Source organism: Vulpes vulpes, chromosome 15 (assembly GCF_048418805.1).
Source record: "Vulpes vulpes isolate BD-2025 chromosome 15, VulVul3, whole genome shotgun sequence".
Classification (NCBI taxonomy): domain Eukaryota; kingdom Metazoa; phylum Chordata; class Mammalia; order Carnivora; family Canidae; genus Vulpes; species Vulpes vulpes.
Genome location: NC_132794.1, coordinates 108,689,663 through 108,706,487, shown reverse-complemented (window position 1 = coordinate 108,706,487; position 16,825 = coordinate 108,689,663). Strand labels below are relative to the sequence as shown.

Sequence of the window (16,825 nt, the reverse complement as noted above, 5' to 3'; positions counted from 1 at the left end):
GCATTATTTATATTTAAGAATTTTTAGTTTGGTTTGCATCAGAGACCACCACAGAAGACAGTCCCTTTTTTGGAGGTATGGTTGACTGTCCTGCTCTGCCCAAATGTCTGCTCTGCCCAAATGTCTGACAGAATGTGGCCTTGTAGCCTGCCCTTTGTGTCTTAGTGGCAGCTGACCTATCACAATAACTGGATTGCAGAGGCCCATTGAGGCTTGAGATAGCGGCCGCTTGGGCACTGGTGGTCAAGTGAGGAGCCCTTGGTAACTCACCTTCAGTTGGGAGAGGTGCATGGCAGGCCCATAGCCCATGCCATTTTGCAGGATGGAGTCATTGGGAAGGGTCATCACCTTGTGATTCGTTAGCTCTGCCAGGATGCATCAAGCCCATGTCCTAACCTTGTGGCCTGCTTACCTGTTCTTCCCCTGTGATCTTACACTCTAGCTCCTGTAAGAGAAAAGGAGATTACGGCTTCCCCAGACTACCTGGAGATAGCCATTTACTGCATAGGGGTCTTCCTAATTGCCTGTATGGTGGTGACAGTCATCCTGTGCCGAATGAAGACCACAACCAAGAAGCCAGACTTCAGCAGCCAGCCAGCTGTGCACAAGCTGACCAAGCGCATCCCCTTGCGGAGACAGGTAACAGAAAGTAGATAAAGAGTTTGAAGAAATTTATTCCTCTCCCATGCCCCAGCCAGCCCCCCTTGGGTCTTTTGCTCGGCTACAATGCCATCTACTTCTGTGAACTTCACTGTGCGAGCAATCCCGACGTGCCTCTTAGTGGCTCTCTAATCAGTCATTGGGGCCCAGAGAGTCCTGCCTTGGGGCATCAGTGGGGTCAACTGAGTCAAGTTCTAAGGGCAAGAAAGCATGACAGTATGAGACTCTGGGAGCTAATCGGTAGGACTGGAAATGACACGGGGAGGCAATGCCCTTGTGTGTTTGAGGCTCAAGTGCAGCGGTCTTTTTGAATCATAGGCCATTTGTCCTCTGTGATCTAATGCTGTTTTTGAGACAGGCTTATGCCACTAGTTGGAAAGGGAGGGACTCTGGTTCTCTTTGACTTATTTTTTTAAATCAAGGTCAGAAACTTATGCCCTGGAGATGAATCTGAACTACTGCTTGATTTAAACCAGACTATGATGTCTTTCTTAACTGGGTTTTGGCTCGACCTCTCTGATTCTTAAAATAGAAATGTATGCATATATTATGTTATTGTTAATCGTTCACAAGTGTGGCTCTGGATTTGGTGGTAGAATGATTTTTATATTGAACGAGCAACAGATTGTTCTTAACCCCATGTCTAGTCTTTTTTGCTCACATGTGCCTCCTGATTGGGTTAATTTTGCTTTGGGGAGACAGGGCAAGGTAGAACCTCTCTGCCTCTGCTTTAAACCAAAGCAGCAAAGCTGAGTGGGACAGGATATGCTTTGCCTCCTTTCTCTGTGCTCGTGGAGGTGGAAGGGGAAGGTAGATGTGAACGGAAAGTGTTTACAAGTAAAGTGTACTGGGAACTTTGTTCCGGTAAAGGTATTTCTATTGAAAGAAGTGAAATGGCTAACTCACTGGCTCTGTTGCAGTGTGTGCTTTAGTAGAATTTACAGGGCATTTGTTAAAATCGCAGATTCCATAGTCTTAGCCCCAGGGATTCTGGTTCAGTAGATTTAGAATGGGACCAGGAATCTGTATTTTAAGCAGGTCTTTAGGTGATTCTGAAATGCAGTCTGAGAAACTCTGGGTTAATCCCAGCCCAGTCCCTCCTGGGACTTCAGGTGGCGATGACATTTTCTGGATCAGGCATTAGCACGGATTAGGAACCAGTTGGCCAGCCGCAGTTTTGGCATGGCTCTGAGTGTTCTCAATCCAGCTTCAGGCTCTGAGCTGAATGGGTCCTTGTTGACTTCTTTGAAGTCATGTATTAAGCAGCTTTTTATTCTCTTAGGGGCTACGGATAGCATTTGGAGTGTGTGTCAAGTGCAGGTGATTGCCCAAATTGTGTTGGACCACTCCTGCCACCTAAAATGCTATTGTTACTAAAATGACACCACTATCATTCTTGGGGCCTTCTAGAGAAGCAGTGATGGGGCCACTTGCCTGACTCTAGTGGAGAGTCCAGTCTGAAGGTGATTCTTAACATGGCCAGGTGGAGCCCTTCAGGTGCTATGGCCAACCCTACCTGCCCCTCCTCCTTTCCAGTTACTTCTGGGCCATTCTTCTAGCCACCATCTTGAGAACCTGACCTCGGGGAGCTTTAAAAGGGAATGGTTCCGATCTCTATTTTTCTTTTTTTTTTTTTTTCTAATAGGGGAAAATGCTACGTTCTGGAGGAAAGCTGCAATTTGGTGTAGCTAGACCATTGGCCCATCATGATTTCATCATCTTTTCTCCTGCAACTGTTACAAGTGCTCTTCTTTTTACTCAAATATAAAAGACATAGCCGCCCTTAAAATCTCCTTGACTCAACCCCAGTCATCGTACTTTTGTTTCTCTTTGGCTGACTGGCCTTTTTTTGTCTCCACATCAGTTGGGCATTCTTCCTATACAAAGGTCTTGCCCTGTGTAACCAAAGGGAACAGTAGGTTTTCTCCTTTGTTCTCCCTTTCTTCATTCCTTTATCATAATTTCCTGAGTGCTTGGTATAACCCAGGTTCCATGCAAGATATAGTCTGTCACCTTCACCAATGGTTCCAAGGTTATTTGGGGGTCATCATTTGGAATGTGGTTGTCTTGGGTTTTCATAGGGTCAAGTAGAGTAAGAGAAGCAGAAGAAAGTGGTCAAATACCAGTCCCTTGGAAGAAAACAGATCTCTGAGAGATTAATTTATTTGGGGGAATGTGGATACACCTCAGCTCCTCATATATGTCAAAATGGCTGTGTGATTCTTTACAAAGAGCACACTCACTCCATCAGTAAGCACGGCCCCTTTGGCGGGGCAGGAGATGTCTATCAGGTATCTGGATAAAAGAGGGTTATTGGACTGTAGCTGGAATGAAAAGCCCCGACAGATATGTTGATGACAGAGAAAATACCACAGGGATGCCAAGCATGCCTTTACCTGGCGACAGGTGAACCTGTAATCAGATGTCTTGAAGATGGCTTCTTCCTAGTTTTTGCAAGGCCACTTTCCATGCTGTATTTGCCCAGCCTCCTCTACCACACAGGTAACTGAGTGTTTTCATGATGGAGTTGGAGGGTTATCTTCTTGGCCCTGACCCTCGCCCCTCCCCCAACACATACACACAATATCTCACTCAACTCAATCCATCATTGTTCTCTTTTTGGAACAAAAGGAGTCGTGTTTTTTCTTTTCCTTCTTTTCTTTTTTTCTTTCTTTCTCTCTCTCTCTCTTTCTCTCTTTCTCCTACTGTGAATTTTTCCTTCTTGACATTTACTAATTTGTACTGGACTTACTGTCATAAGATAGACATTTTAAGTTTTTTTTTTTTTGAGTCAAAAATACTTTTCTCTGGTAGCTAAGAAGAAATTCCTTGTGTTCATGTCCCAGTGAGTGTGAGTTTTTGAGGCTCTTTATGCATTTTGATGCTTGAGGAAAGAGAAAAGAACTTTTTGGTTGGGGGAAGCAGGTGGCACACAGCATCTCTCTGTGTCCCTTGACAGGAGCTCCTCGTGCTTTCAGTGCTGGGGCTTGGATACCATGCCAGCCACTGGCTTACCTGCTCCTGCTCCTTTGGCATCAGTGTGATCAAGGAGGCCGGGAGGGCTAGGCCAGAGAGGGTGTCCTCATGAGCTTGTCAGCTCTTGTGTAGGAGTCCGGGGCTGCCGGTGGACAGCCACAGTCACTGGGAAGCAGCCTGTGCACATCCGTGAGTTCGAGAGAGGGCCTCAACCTCTCGCGTGCTGCAACACATCAGTTGGGTATTGGTGGGAGGGATGTAGAGGAGGTCAAAGATGTTTGCTCAGGAAGCATGCAGTATTGCTGGGTTCAGTGGATCCATTTTTTAGGCGGTAGGTACAGCAGCTTCCTTCCCTGGAACCAGAAGTTTCCATAGGGCAGGATGGAGATTTAACTCTTGCCATAAACAGATAAACCCATCTGCTGGGTAGGGACGCACATGCATGCAGCACCCACTTGTACCACCACTGGCCTCTGAGAAGGGCCCAGAGGGTGATTTTTTTCTGAGACTTTAGTTTCACCCTCTTGGTTGCTGTTTCGGGTAGATCAAGATTATCTTTTATAACAGTGTCTTTGAGGTGAGTGGCATGTTCCCAGGCACCTCCAGAACGAGATAGAAGATGGGGGACTGGCTGGGTGCAGGTGGTTCAGGAGCCAGTTCTTGGGGCTGCGCATTCTTGGTTATGAAACACACTGGATCCTGTGAGGAGGGAGGGTTCCACTCCTAGAAGCTTATTTGCTGTCTAGCAGCCAAATACCATGATCTTGGAACATTCTCCATGTTTTGGCTAGTCAGGTGGTCTAATGAAGCCTCCCTGGTTCCAGAACATACTTGGGTAATGAGGACAGCTCTGGATGGCTAACTGGGTTCCGCCCTTCCATGTGGGTGCTTCATCCTCGCTGGCCTCCCCATTGGGCTGCTTTCTCCTCTCAGCCCTCCACAGACAGGGCAGTATGAGATCTGATTTGGATTTGGGCTACTGGGATCTTCTAGGAAGACCCAGCCTGTCCAGGACTGGTGGGTGAGCCATTGATCCAATGGGTTTATTCATGGGGGAGGCAGAGACCTGTTGGAGAAAAGTGATAAACCACCTTGTCTGATGACTTCAATTATGTTATGGAGGGAAACAGAATCCAACCCTAGAAACCCCTTCAACCTTTATCCCAGGCACCTGGTTGGAAGTGGTGAAAGCATTTTGTTTGGATGTCAAGGGAGTGGTGGGCAGGGCTTAGAGCTAAAAGTATGTTAGCTCGGGGCCTTAGTTCTGGCTTGGGAACGTGGATCCATAGCCTCAGAGACAGGAATTAGCGTGGCCATTCGTCACCCCTCCCCTCTTTGCCTCTGCCTGCCCTGTTCTCTGTGAGGTCCCCTACCTTGGTCCTAACCTAGTGTGCAGAGATAACACTATTTCTTGGTGGCCCTTTAAAAAGAAAAGGGGGAAAAAAAAACCCTATTACCTACTCCCTTGCTTAATCTCCCACATATACTGTAGAAGTATACAAAATGCACAATTCATTAAAAGCTTGATTTATGGCACGTGTTAAAGAGATTCTGGAGAGTGGGGAGTTGAGACTGCAAATACGCACTAGAAACGTGCCTGCTGGGATGGAGGGGTGCTTTATTTTAGGGGGCTCGCATTCATTCTTTATTGGTAATTTAATTATCACCACCAGTGGAATATTTTTTAGAGTAGATAGAACATGTGATAGGGAAGTTCATGATTTTGTGCCAAAAAAAAAAAAAGTGATAATTTAATAGTGCTGAGTTAGTCAAGGGGTTCACGGGTGGGCAGCGGAATTACTCGAGGGACATATTCGGAAGGAAAGACACTCCAGCAAGATGCAGCGTTTCACGGAGGAATCGCCAGCAGAGGATGGCGGTGCCAAGCCCCGGAAACACGTTAGCTCTCGGCAGAAGCGGAGTGAAGAGAAAGCCAGCCACGGTTTACAGTCCCAGAGGGGATTTTAAAAGCTCAGTAAAAATGCATGGAGGTAAAATTAAGATATACCTCCATGGACAGAATGACCAGATTCTAGTTTCTTATACTTCTGGCATCTTCTTACCTTTTTTTTTTTTCACCCCCCTTTGTGCAAAAGTATTTTCCACATTTGTGCCTTGAATCTAAACCTCCACATCGAATCTGGACAGAACTCTCCTAAGTAATCCTTTTTTGCAAGCACGATTTTCAAGTTTTCATAAGTAATGATAACGGTAGGGTTTGCCAAGGGTTTCTGTTTTAAAAGCTTTCACGTTAAAACCTCGTTGAGATTGTTTGGAAGGGGATGTGAACTTTTGCCATGGGTTTGTGGGCAGAGATTCCTCTCGGGTCATAGGCTAGCCGCAGAGCAGTTAACGTCCGGCTCAACGTTAAGTCTTTCTGTTCTTAAGCAGCCTCTAAGCCACATTCATCATGAGGACGTTCTCATGCACCAGCTCTCCCCCTGCCCTGGGACCGACCCCTGACTCCCTGATCCTTAATTTCTTAGCTTTGCTCTTTCACTTGCTGGAGCCGCAGCCCATGCTGGCTGGGAGCAGAGGGTGTCCTCTTCCAAACCCGTCAGGCCTGTCCTGTTGTACAGTCAGCCCTTAATGCCAGCGGGGGTTCGTTCTTCCCCAAGCACACAGTAGGACAGCATCACCCACACAAAAGCAGCTGCGTGCTCCAGATCTCCTGGATTCCCCAGAGGCAGGTGCCAGTCATAAACTCCCTTGGATCTGGGCAGCACAGGATTCTAAAAAGGTGCTAGGAAAAAAACAGTTGTGGTGTCGACAGCAAAACTAACTGAGCCCATCACAAGGGCCCAGCTCAGCACTGAAGGCTTTATGGGTGTGACCTCATTTTACCCTCAAGTTCACTCTGTGGAGCGGGAACTTTCCTGGTTTCCTTTTAACAGGTAGGAAACTCTAGTTTAGGATGGATAAATGACTTCCTGAAGCTCTCACGGTTGGCCAGCATGGGAACTGGGGCTTGGCCCCCGACCTGCCTGGGGCCCCGTGTCGTGAACAGGTAGCAGAGGACAGGTACCATCTCGGGTTAGCTGCTTGGCCAGGGCCAGTCGCTAGGTGCCTACGCAGGAGGGTGCAGAGATGCAGCAAAACCCAGGCCGGTAGCCCAGGAGGCAGGGGCCGTGTCCTCGTCATTCCTGACTCCTCATTGAAGTCCCCGTGTTTCAAGCCTGTGCGCTTTGCTTTTTTTTCCCCCCTCCTGTGGCGGTTTCACCTTCCTCAGTTCTGATCCCTGCTCTTCTAAAAAATATTTTTATGTTAAAGAAGTGCTTCTTCTAAAATAAAAACAACTATGTATGCAGGGTAATGAAATTCAAGTGGCTTGGAAAGTTCTGAGGTAAGATGAATTTTGCCCCTTCCCTCAGCTGTCTGTCTTCTCTGAAGGTGACCACCATTAGATGTCTCCTGTATCCTTCCTGAAAGTTCAGAAACAACGCTATGTCTCCCCCCTCCCCCCCGCCCAAGGGAAGGCTGCTTTCCCACATCAGACTCTCTAAGCCTTGCCCATATGAGCAGAGGTTTTGGAAGACCTGCTGTTTCACTCAGAACCCTGCCCCTGTGTTTTTTTCCCCATTGGCTTGCCCCTCCTCTCCACTGATGGCAGCCCATCTGGTACTGATAGTGGAATTCTGGACATCCCATGGGTCCAGTGGTGATAGGCTACCCAGCTGTCCTTGCAGAGAGTCCTGGCAGCAGACTGTGCCAGACCACAGCCATTTGGGGTCTGTATCATCAGCGAGGCTGACTTACTAGTGTGGTGGCTCCTTGTTGTCTGTGATCCTCAGTTCCAAGTTCTTGCGGCAGTGAATGGTGATTTTTGCCTCTCTACATGGGAGAACTTTCCAGAAGACCTTCTTGTCTTTGAAAACACCAGCTTCTTTTTGTGCGCATAGCACACGGCCTTGATGCGGGATGTTAGGATTTGGGGAAACATCTTTGGCCAAACTCAGTCCTGAATCTTTTGTGTCTTCTCTATGGATGGAGCACAAAGATGTTCGTGTGGTCACTGGAGACTGTAGATCTTGATGCTCTTTGAAAGGCCGGGTTTTGGATGAGTCCTACAGCTGAGTCAGTGTCGTGCAGTGTGTTGGGCCCCATGTGGATTCTGGAGGCGTGTTCCAAGTTGTCTGTTGGCTAGGGTGGGGTCCCTTGCCTAGTCCCTGGTGTTAGTGGGGAGCAGGGGTGGGTTCTCTGGGAGTCCACACAGTTAACCTTTTGTGCTTTCCTCCTTGCTTCTGCCATTTTTTTTAATATAAGATTTTATTTATTTATTCATGAGAGACAGAGAAAGAGGCAGAGACATAGAGGGAGAAGCAGGCTCCCTGCGGGGACTCCACTGTAGGAATCGATCCCAGGACCCCGGATCATGCCCTGAGCTGAAGGCAGACGCACAACCACTCAGCCTCTTGGAGCCTAATCTATAGACAAGGTTCTCTCAGTTCCAAAATTAATGATTCTTTAGCTTCTTTTTAAAGAAAATGTTTATAGTGCTCTTGTTAACACTGCTCATACTGTCTGCATAGTAAAATTTAGGAGTGACTCCCCCGTCAGAAGGTTGCTCAGAAATGTTCTCTTGTATGTTTTATTTTTATTTTTAAAGATTTATGTATTTATTTTAAAAAGAGAACAAGAGCATGGGAGGGAGGGCAGAGGGGGAGGAGAGCATCCTCAAAGCAAACCGGGCTGAGTGGGAAACCCAGCGTGGGGCTCCATCTCATGGCCTGGAGATCATAACCTGAGCCAAAATCAAGAGTCAGGTGCTTAACCAACTGAGCCATACAGGTGCCCATTCTCTTGTGCAGTTTAAAAGGTAATAGAAATCCTGGATTAAACAGCACATACAACTAGATTTTAATACGGAAACCGGCTTCTGATTCCTAAACGGATTCTTCCCCCAGTCCATTCTTGGGCATCTTCTTGGGTTTCTGTTTGCCTTAAGGAGACTTTGGCCTTCCAAAGGAGAGAATGAAGGGATTCCAAGCAGGACGTTCCCCAGGAAGTAAGTACAGGTCTTCTGGTTCCCAGTGGGAATGGTTCAGGCTCTACTTTGTGAGTGGTCACCCCAACTAAGTTTATTCTGCGTTCCATCTTTGCCACCTTAATTTAAAAGGTGTTTGTCAGCACAGCTGGGGAGTCCCATTGACCAGGGCAGTCATGCAGGGGACAGAACCAGGGAGGGAGGGTGGGCCGCCTTGTTGGGCCACGTTAAACCTGATGCTCCAACTTCTGTGAACTCCAAGTCTCGTTCATGGTTTAGAATAATGTAGTGGTCAAGCAGCCGATGATGGTACCAGGATTGTGAGTAATTCTCAAAATTAGTCTTCAGGTAGGCTCCGCGTGTGTTTTCCTTTACAGAAACCAGCACAGGAAAGACGCTCTAAGAAGTAACCATTTTATCAGATGCAGATGGAAACAAGTGAGGGTGAATGAGAAAACTCGGGGCAGCCCTTGTGTGCCGCAGGTGGGAGAGGCGCTTTCCCACAAGATGATAAAGCAAGGATGTGGGGGTTTTTTCGTTTTCGTTTTTTCTTTTTTGCTCCTTGACTCTTCATCCCATACGTTCAGTCCACTAGTTTCTGAAAGCAAAATTAACAAGAGGCAGTTGATGTCCACCGAATGGCCTGGGCATCCACCAGTTCTCGGAAGGACTGGGGAGCAGCAGAGAACGGCCCCTGGTGCCTGGGTCTCCAGTTACCTGGAATTAAGGCACTTGGAGCTCCTGGCCCTTCACATTCAAATCCTAGAGCTGACATTCGGCTTTTCCTTCCAAAAGGCAGACAACATATTGAAGAGCTGATTTTCTAAAATGTTTTCATGGACTTTCATAGGCACAGAATTGATTCACGATCTGAGCTAGTCTCCAGGGAGATTGATTGGTCATGCAGGGCTCTGGGACAGTTCTAGGCGAAAAGGCAATAATGAATCCCGTGGGGTTGATGCTCTGTCCTCAGCTGCTTGTTTTGAAGAATTAGGTCAGAAAGCTGACTTCTATTTTGCTCAGATCCTGTCTAAAAATGTTTGCAGACCTGGTCTTAGGAATGTAGGATGTGGGTGAAATCTGGTAGCGCCTAGATGGGAACAGAGGAGTTGGAATCCAATGGTTTTGGTCCGAAATTCTTGACTTTGGCCAGCACTCCCACTTCTCTTCCTTTCTAAGAATCGAACATCTGGCTGGGCTTTGGCCGGCCGCCAGGCTTCTCAGGTGGAGCCAGGATTACACCTGTGTCTTTGCATTTTGTATCCAGGTGTCTGCTGAGTCCAGCTCCTCTATGAACTCCAACACTCCGCTGGTGAGGATAACCACGCGCCTCTCCTCAACAGCAGACACCCCCATGCTGGCAGGGGTCTCCGAGTATGAACTGCCGGAAGATCCAAAGTGGGAGTTTCCCAGAGATAAGTGAGTACTTCTATTGGACGCATCCTCAAATGGAATCTTGGTACAAATGTTGGATTGACATTTTCTTTTTCTGATCCTTAACTGCAAAGATCATGTCTGACGGTGGTAACAGGAGTGAGTGAGATTGTATTTCTAAATAGCCAATTCCTGAAGAAGGAAAGAATTTATTTTCTCTCTCTCTTTTACTAGCTCCTTTAAAATAGCAACTAGGCGTGGCTAGTCCCCAAACTAGATAGTACCTGGTTAGCACCTTTTCAACTTTTTTAGATAATTAAGACCCAGTCACATGGACTAAAAGGACTATATCCCGTTTGTAAAACAGATACATCATTCCAGCTTCTGCTTATGACATGACTGTTGTCTAGTTCATTTCTTTGGAGAAATTGGGTATAAAATACAAACGGCCTTAAGAATCTTCAGTCAATGTTGCTGTTTTTAAGGGTTGTTAATGTAATATAGGGCTGCAGACAGTTTGACTGTGGTACCTGCCATCAGATTTCCAGTGGTCCATATATTCTTCATTGGATGATGTGGAAGTGTTTCAGTCATATGCTCAAAGCACAGCCTCCAGGCCCTGTTGAAGGCATTACTGGGAGCTGTTTATCTCTTGATCTGGCTTCAGTTCCATGTATTTGGGCTCTCCTGGACTGGATTTGAATCCTGGCTTCGCTTGCCCCAGTGGCTGGGCAACCTTGATTCTCTGAATTTCATTTTTGTAAAATGATGATCATAGTACAGGCCTCCCAGGACTGAGTACAAATCTTGGCTCTTGAGTTTCCCTGTCTTCTGTTTCCCTCCCTGCAGTGGTGAGCTGGGAGCTCTGAACTGCAGACCTGACAACTTGCCGGCGCTAGGCGGAGAGTGTGTGAGGCAGATCTTGTGCTCCCAGCCCTCCCACTGCTGGGCGGGACCAGTTCCCAGACCTACCTTCCGAAATAAAGCATGATGGTCCTTGAAGACTATTGGCTCACTTCTGGGGTACCACTTGTAGTCCCTCGAATTTGAACCTTGGGAGTAGTGGAAGGTGGAAATCACAGACTGTCCATCTACATCACATCACCAGAATAAGCTTTTGCTTTGCTTCTTTATAGCTTCTCCTCCCGCTTTGTCTTGACATTGGTAGTATCTCCTGAGATTATGTCAGAGAGGTGTTTTGATTACAATAGAAGAGACTCATACACAAATTTAGAGGTACCAAGATGAGCTTTTCTAGAGACCCAAGTATTATTTTAAATTAAAAAGGTTTTAAAAATTTTTTATTGTTTTTTAAAGATTTTATTTATTTATTCTTGAGAGATACAGAGACATACGCAGAGGGAGAAGCAGGCTCCCTGAAGGGGGCCTGTTGTGGGACTCGATCCCAGGACCCCCGGATCGTGACCTGAGCCAAAGGCAGACGGTCAACCACTGAGCCACCCAGATGCCCTTAGAGACCAAGTCTGATGAGCTCTATTTGGGAGAGGTAGCTTACGTGGCCCCCTGTGATTTTGATTTCCCGCAACTCCATGCCAGTTTTGTCTCCCAAAAGCTGATTTGGAGATACTGGTGTGCACCATAAGCCAGGACCAAATAATTGTACAGGTACCCCTCTGTCAAGAGAGTTAATAGAGGTAATTTCCAGTGTATTTGTGTGCCCTAGTGAAAACATCATTCCTTCATTCAGGATTTGCTTATTGAACAACTGGGAGGAGGCATCGGAGAAAACAGAAAGAATGGTTTCTTTACCTGGAGAATGTGGAAAGAGAATGGAACGAGGTTGTTCCTTATGGAGTCACCTTGGTCCCAACTTTGAGTGTACAAGTAGGAGGGTTCGTGTGCACAGGCGTGTGCATGCACAGGGCTGAACTCGGAGTTTTAAGAAATTATGCTCTCAGGATGCCTGGGGTGGCTCAGTGGTTTAGTGCCTGCCTTTGGCCCAGGGCGTGATCCTGGAGTCCGGGATCAAGTCCCACATCGGTCTTCCTGCCGGGAGCCTGCTTCTCCCTCTGCCTGTGTCTCTGCCTCTCTCTGTGTGTCTCGAATGAATGAATGAATGAATGAATGAATGAATGAATGAATGAATGAATAAACAAATCTTAAAAAAAAAAAAACAGTTACTGCTCTCTCAGGTTCAGTCCACGGTTTTTGCTGCTGTGACACTGCAGTCAACAGTGGAAGTCTGTATGTGTGTAACTGTTAGTTCCCACCTGGCAGGGGGTGGGGGTCCCTGAGTGCGGAAAATCTGAGTGCTAAGCATTTCAGAACAGAGTTGAGCACAAACGTAGGTGGAGCCGATTTCCAGTGAATGAAGGCTATTTAGAAGCAGTTTATTAGATTGGAGGCAGAAGTGGTACAAAGAAAGGATTGTTATGCTTGTAGTAGCAGGGCAATAGGACATAAATTAGCCATTTTTCCAATGCAAATGTTTATTTTCTGCCAAGATATGAAATTTAATTTTAGTTCAGGAGAGAAACAGAATGACCTCAGCACAGCCTACACTGCCCTAAGTCTTTATTTAGCTTTTGTAAACCATTGTGTACTTACCATAAATACGGTTTATTTACTAAGGGCTACTAAATACTTGGTTGCGTCGTGCTTAAGTGGAAAAAAGAACCCCACATTCATGAGTCTTCCAAAGATTTCTCCATTCTGTCAGCTTCTAGGATATCCAAAGACAATATATGGCTATGAGTATGACATTGCACCGAGCTTTCTGAGCTTAGAAATACAGTTTCACTCTGGATTTTCTTCATTATTAATTTTGGGTAGTTCAGGGGTTTCTAAGCTGTTAGGTCAAACAACGATTCCCCTCGATTTCTAGAATTTTCTTTGTTCTCTAGGGAAAAATTAGGGATTCCTTGAAATGTGTTTAAGATTCATATCATGTAACTTGGCCAGGAACATGACCGTAAAATCCATTGGTATTTGAATAATAGTGATTTTAAAAGACGTCACTTCACAGAGACAAAAAAATAAGAGCAGCTTTAACATTTTTTCTTCGAGACATTCTAAATTGCGAATATTCAACTGGCTCAAGATCAAAAGCTCCTCATTGTTAGCACTTAAGAACCCTGACCACCTCACTAGCAAGGATACCTTCCACAAAGAAAATAAATCGTGAACACAAATGTGAAATTTAATAGCTGTCCCGCCTGTAATTGACATTCTCTACAACGTCACTAAGAAAATACTCGAGCGCGTGTATACCCCGGGTCTCATTAGTTCCATATGATAAATGCTCCATGCTTTTTGCAAGCCGCTGAAAGATTTTTATATTTAGTTCTGGAATTTCCCCTTCACCAGATGCTGTGCGCTAATCCCCTATTTACACATTTAGGCTGACGCTGGGCAAACCTCTGGGGGAAGGTTGCTTTGGGCAAGTGGTCATGGCCGAAGCGGTGGGAATTGACAAAGAGAAGCCCAAGGAAGCAGTCACGGTTGCGGTGAAGATGTTGAAAGGTGCGTGGGGAGGGGGACGGGGGACGGGTAGGGGTGGGAACGGGGTGGGAAGTCTTATCAAGAATGTTCCTTTTGTGGCATGTGAACTCTATCATGGCAGGGGGTCAGAGAGCACATAGTTGACCTAGGGGTTGAGGAGTTTTCAGTATAAATCAGCATCCTGGACAGACGATTTATCTTGAGCTGTGTGTACTTACAAGAAAGAAAAGCCAGTTTTGGTAGACAGTGGTAGCCTTCCAGATTGTCCTTCATCAGCTCCTTATAGATGACCGTGATTTTTTATTCCCTCTGTATTTGTATGTGCTTAGAGGTATCAGCTCACCTTGACTGGTTCATTTAGATGCCTGCTGCTATGTTGCATTTGGGGACCCAAGCCCTAACTTACAAATAAAGGAAGGTTGCCCTTGTGGAGGGAGTGAGGAGGCGAAGGGCGAGGGGGACACACCTTCTCCTTTGTAAGAGACTGAGCAGAGTGGACACGGGGCTGGGAGAGTCCCTTAGAAAGCTAAAAGGGAAACGAGCGGGATCGGTGGCAGGATCGGAGGCCGGGCACGTTCTGGGATGTGTGAACAGTCACCCCGAAATGCGAGCATCACATGACGTTCGTGTGATGACCGCGCAGCTCTGCTTCATGCCGGTGTCCGAGGAGCTTACAGCTCTTCAACCTCTACCTTTCTCCTCCGCAATGTTCTTTTGTGAGCAGAGCTCCAGGGAACGGTTGCATTCCAAGTCCTGCGGTAGGGCTCTTAGAAAGGACAGAGTTTAAAAAAAAAAAAATGGGCAGAGTTTTCTCCGTGTGCCTGGGCAGAGACACCTGCTCTTGGATGGGGGTGACTGGCTGTGGATTCTCCTGGAATTAGGCTTTTTTCTGTTTCATGGGCCGCCATGTGATGGTCGTTTGTCCTCGAGTGGGGAGGTAGCAGGGTGGAAATAGTCGAGAAGATGAATTTTTGTTAGCTGTTGATCTGAATGGCTCCCAGGGAAAACTTGGGTGTTTTGAGCTCTTCCCCTTGGGATTTGATGCCATGGAGGACTGTGTTTGCTCACCCCGTGTGTCTCAGCTCCACCTCCACCGACAGAGGTGGCCCTCTGGCTTTTGTCCTGCGTGGCCAGGGCCTGCCTCGTGTGCCCTCACCCTCCTGCGGGGCAGGTGTGCTGGGCTGCGTGCCCTGCAACAGCCGACCTCAGCAGCCCCTGGCCACGTACCGGGGCAAGCGTGCGGAAGGCCCGGGCTTCCAGCCTCTTTTGGCAGAACTTTTGTTTGGTTTTTGGAGCTCCAAACTGGAGATCTGGGTGTTTATTTCTCTGGATATACTCAGGCTGGCCTTCCCTTTCAGGATGGAGAGGGACATTAGCCCCAGAGCCCTGGGAGGGCCCTGGCTATTTTTACAGCCAATGAGTGGCTCACAGCACAAGTACAGCCCTCCTCGGCCGCTGTGTGGATCTTGCCTTCCAGCCAATTGCATTGCTCTTCCTTTTGTGAAGTGAAAGACCTTTTTTTTGCAACATGGCCCCTGTGCATCTCCTTATTTCATTTTTTTTAGTACATGCAGATTTTTCTATATTGGATTAACTCGAAGGGAGGCACATGGGAAAGAGTCTTGCCACTTTCTAGAAGCTACATCCCCCTGAATGTGGAATCTAGCCTTTTTTCTTGCAATTACAGAGCAGAGGTTTTTAAGACTTTTATTTTTTTTAGGTTTGGAATCACAGCCCCCCTTTGAGAAAGCCCACCATGGAGGGCACGAATCTTTGCCCGCTCAAAATGCACGTGTACACACACACTTTTGTAAACAGTTATGAGGTGCCCCCTGAACCTGCCTATAGATTCTATATGGGCTCAGATTAGCAGCATTTGGTCTGGAGAAAGCCTGTAGTGATTTGAGGTGCCTCCTTCTGCTTCTTCTCCTCTGCTGCTTCTTCCTTTGTGTTGTACTCACAGTTGCTTCCAGACACTCGAAGGGTGATAAGGTTTTTTTTGAGGCAGCTTAGACCTGCCAGTAGATGGACTTATTTCACAATAAAGTTAAAACACCCCCACATTTGTGAGGTTTGCTGGAAAAGAATTGGCCTTAGCATCAGACGCCTATATGCTAGTTCTGACTTTTGACCCCATTGGCCCCAAATTAGCTATTTGACACGGATCAGGGCAGTTCCCCAGCTGGGCCTTTGCCCCCTTACCAATAAAATGAGGGAGGTGATTTGGAAAGTGTTTTCTGGTTCTAAAATTCAATTTCATGGTCTTTCAACTAAGTTTTTGGCAACTAGCAGCAGCAGCTGATGGGTGAGAGAAAACTAACTCGTTTTTAATTTACCTCATGTTTGTAGACGATGCCACAGAGAAAGATCTTTCTGATCTAGTGTCAGAGATGGAGATGATGAAGATGATTGGAAAACACAAAAATATCATAAATCTCCTTGGAGCCTGTACTCAGGATGGTGAGTAGGAGGAAAAAATGCTTTCATCTAAATAATTTACGCTTCAGTGTTAACATCATTTTAGAAACGGTTGGACTCTTGGATCTTGCTCCTAGGGCACCTCAAGTGCATGTTTAAAGTTCTCTTTAAAATCCCCTTAGGAAGATGTTCCTGGCTGTGAACACAAAGGGGGCTTTGTGGCTGCACTGGGGGGCTGGGGAAAGGTAGGCGTTGGGCGACTTGGATGGGAGGGCCTTATAGAGTCCTTCTGTTCTTAGGGCCTAACCCGGAGGGTGCTGGGAAAAGACAGTCTCCTTGTTTTTGTTTTGTAGCGTTAAGAGGGGATTTCTCAAAATAAGACTATGGGGGTGCCTGGGTGGCTCAGTCGAGTAAGTGTATGACTTGGGCTCAGGTCATGATCCTGGGGTCCTGGGATCGAGCCCCACATCGGGCCCTCTGCTCAGCGGGGAGTCTGCTTGTCCCTCTCCTTTCGGTTTTCCTCCTGCTCACGCTCTCTGTCTTTCTCTCTCTCTCTCAAACAAATAAAATCTTAAAAAAAAAAAAAAAAGGAGGGGGGAAAAGACCCTATGTGTTGGTTGATGAATCCCTCAAAATGATGATTGAAGAAGCCGTGTCTTGCTATGAGCAGTGATGGGTTGCCAAGAATAGGAGAGGGAGAGCGTGGAATGAAGGGACACTTTATCTTCCTTAAGGGAGAGAGAGCCCTGACTTCTCTTGATAATTAATGAACTTGAAAACGCCTCTCTTTGCCTCAGCAACTCCTGTTTTAGGTCTGTACCAGAAGTTGGGAGACTTTCCGTGAAGGGGGACTGTAAATATTTTTGGGTTTTGTGGCGACTACTCCTCTTTGCCATTGTAGTGAGAAAGCAGCCACAGACAATACAGAAGTGAATGGGCCTGGCTGTGTGC

At 46.8% G+C, this 16,825-nt stretch overlaps 1 protein-coding gene across 9 annotated transcripts in view; it reads left to right on the top strand.

Moving 5' to 3' along the window:
* Positions 1-16,825, top strand: part of FGFR2 (fibroblast growth factor receptor 2) — a 105,147-nt gene that overhangs the window by 71,208 nt on the left and 17,114 nt on the right. For all 9 annotated transcript variants that reach the window (XM_072740250.1, XM_072740249.1, XM_072740248.1 and 6 more), the window contains 4 exons: positions 443-639; positions 9,888-10,039; positions 13,356-13,477; positions 15,806-15,916. In XM_072740250.1, the coding sequence (XP_072596351.1) occupies positions 443-639; positions 9,888-10,039; positions 13,356-13,477; positions 15,806-15,916 (582 nt within the window). The remainder of the gene's footprint in view (positions 1-442; positions 640-9,887; positions 10,040-13,355; positions 13,478-15,805; positions 15,917-16,825) is intronic.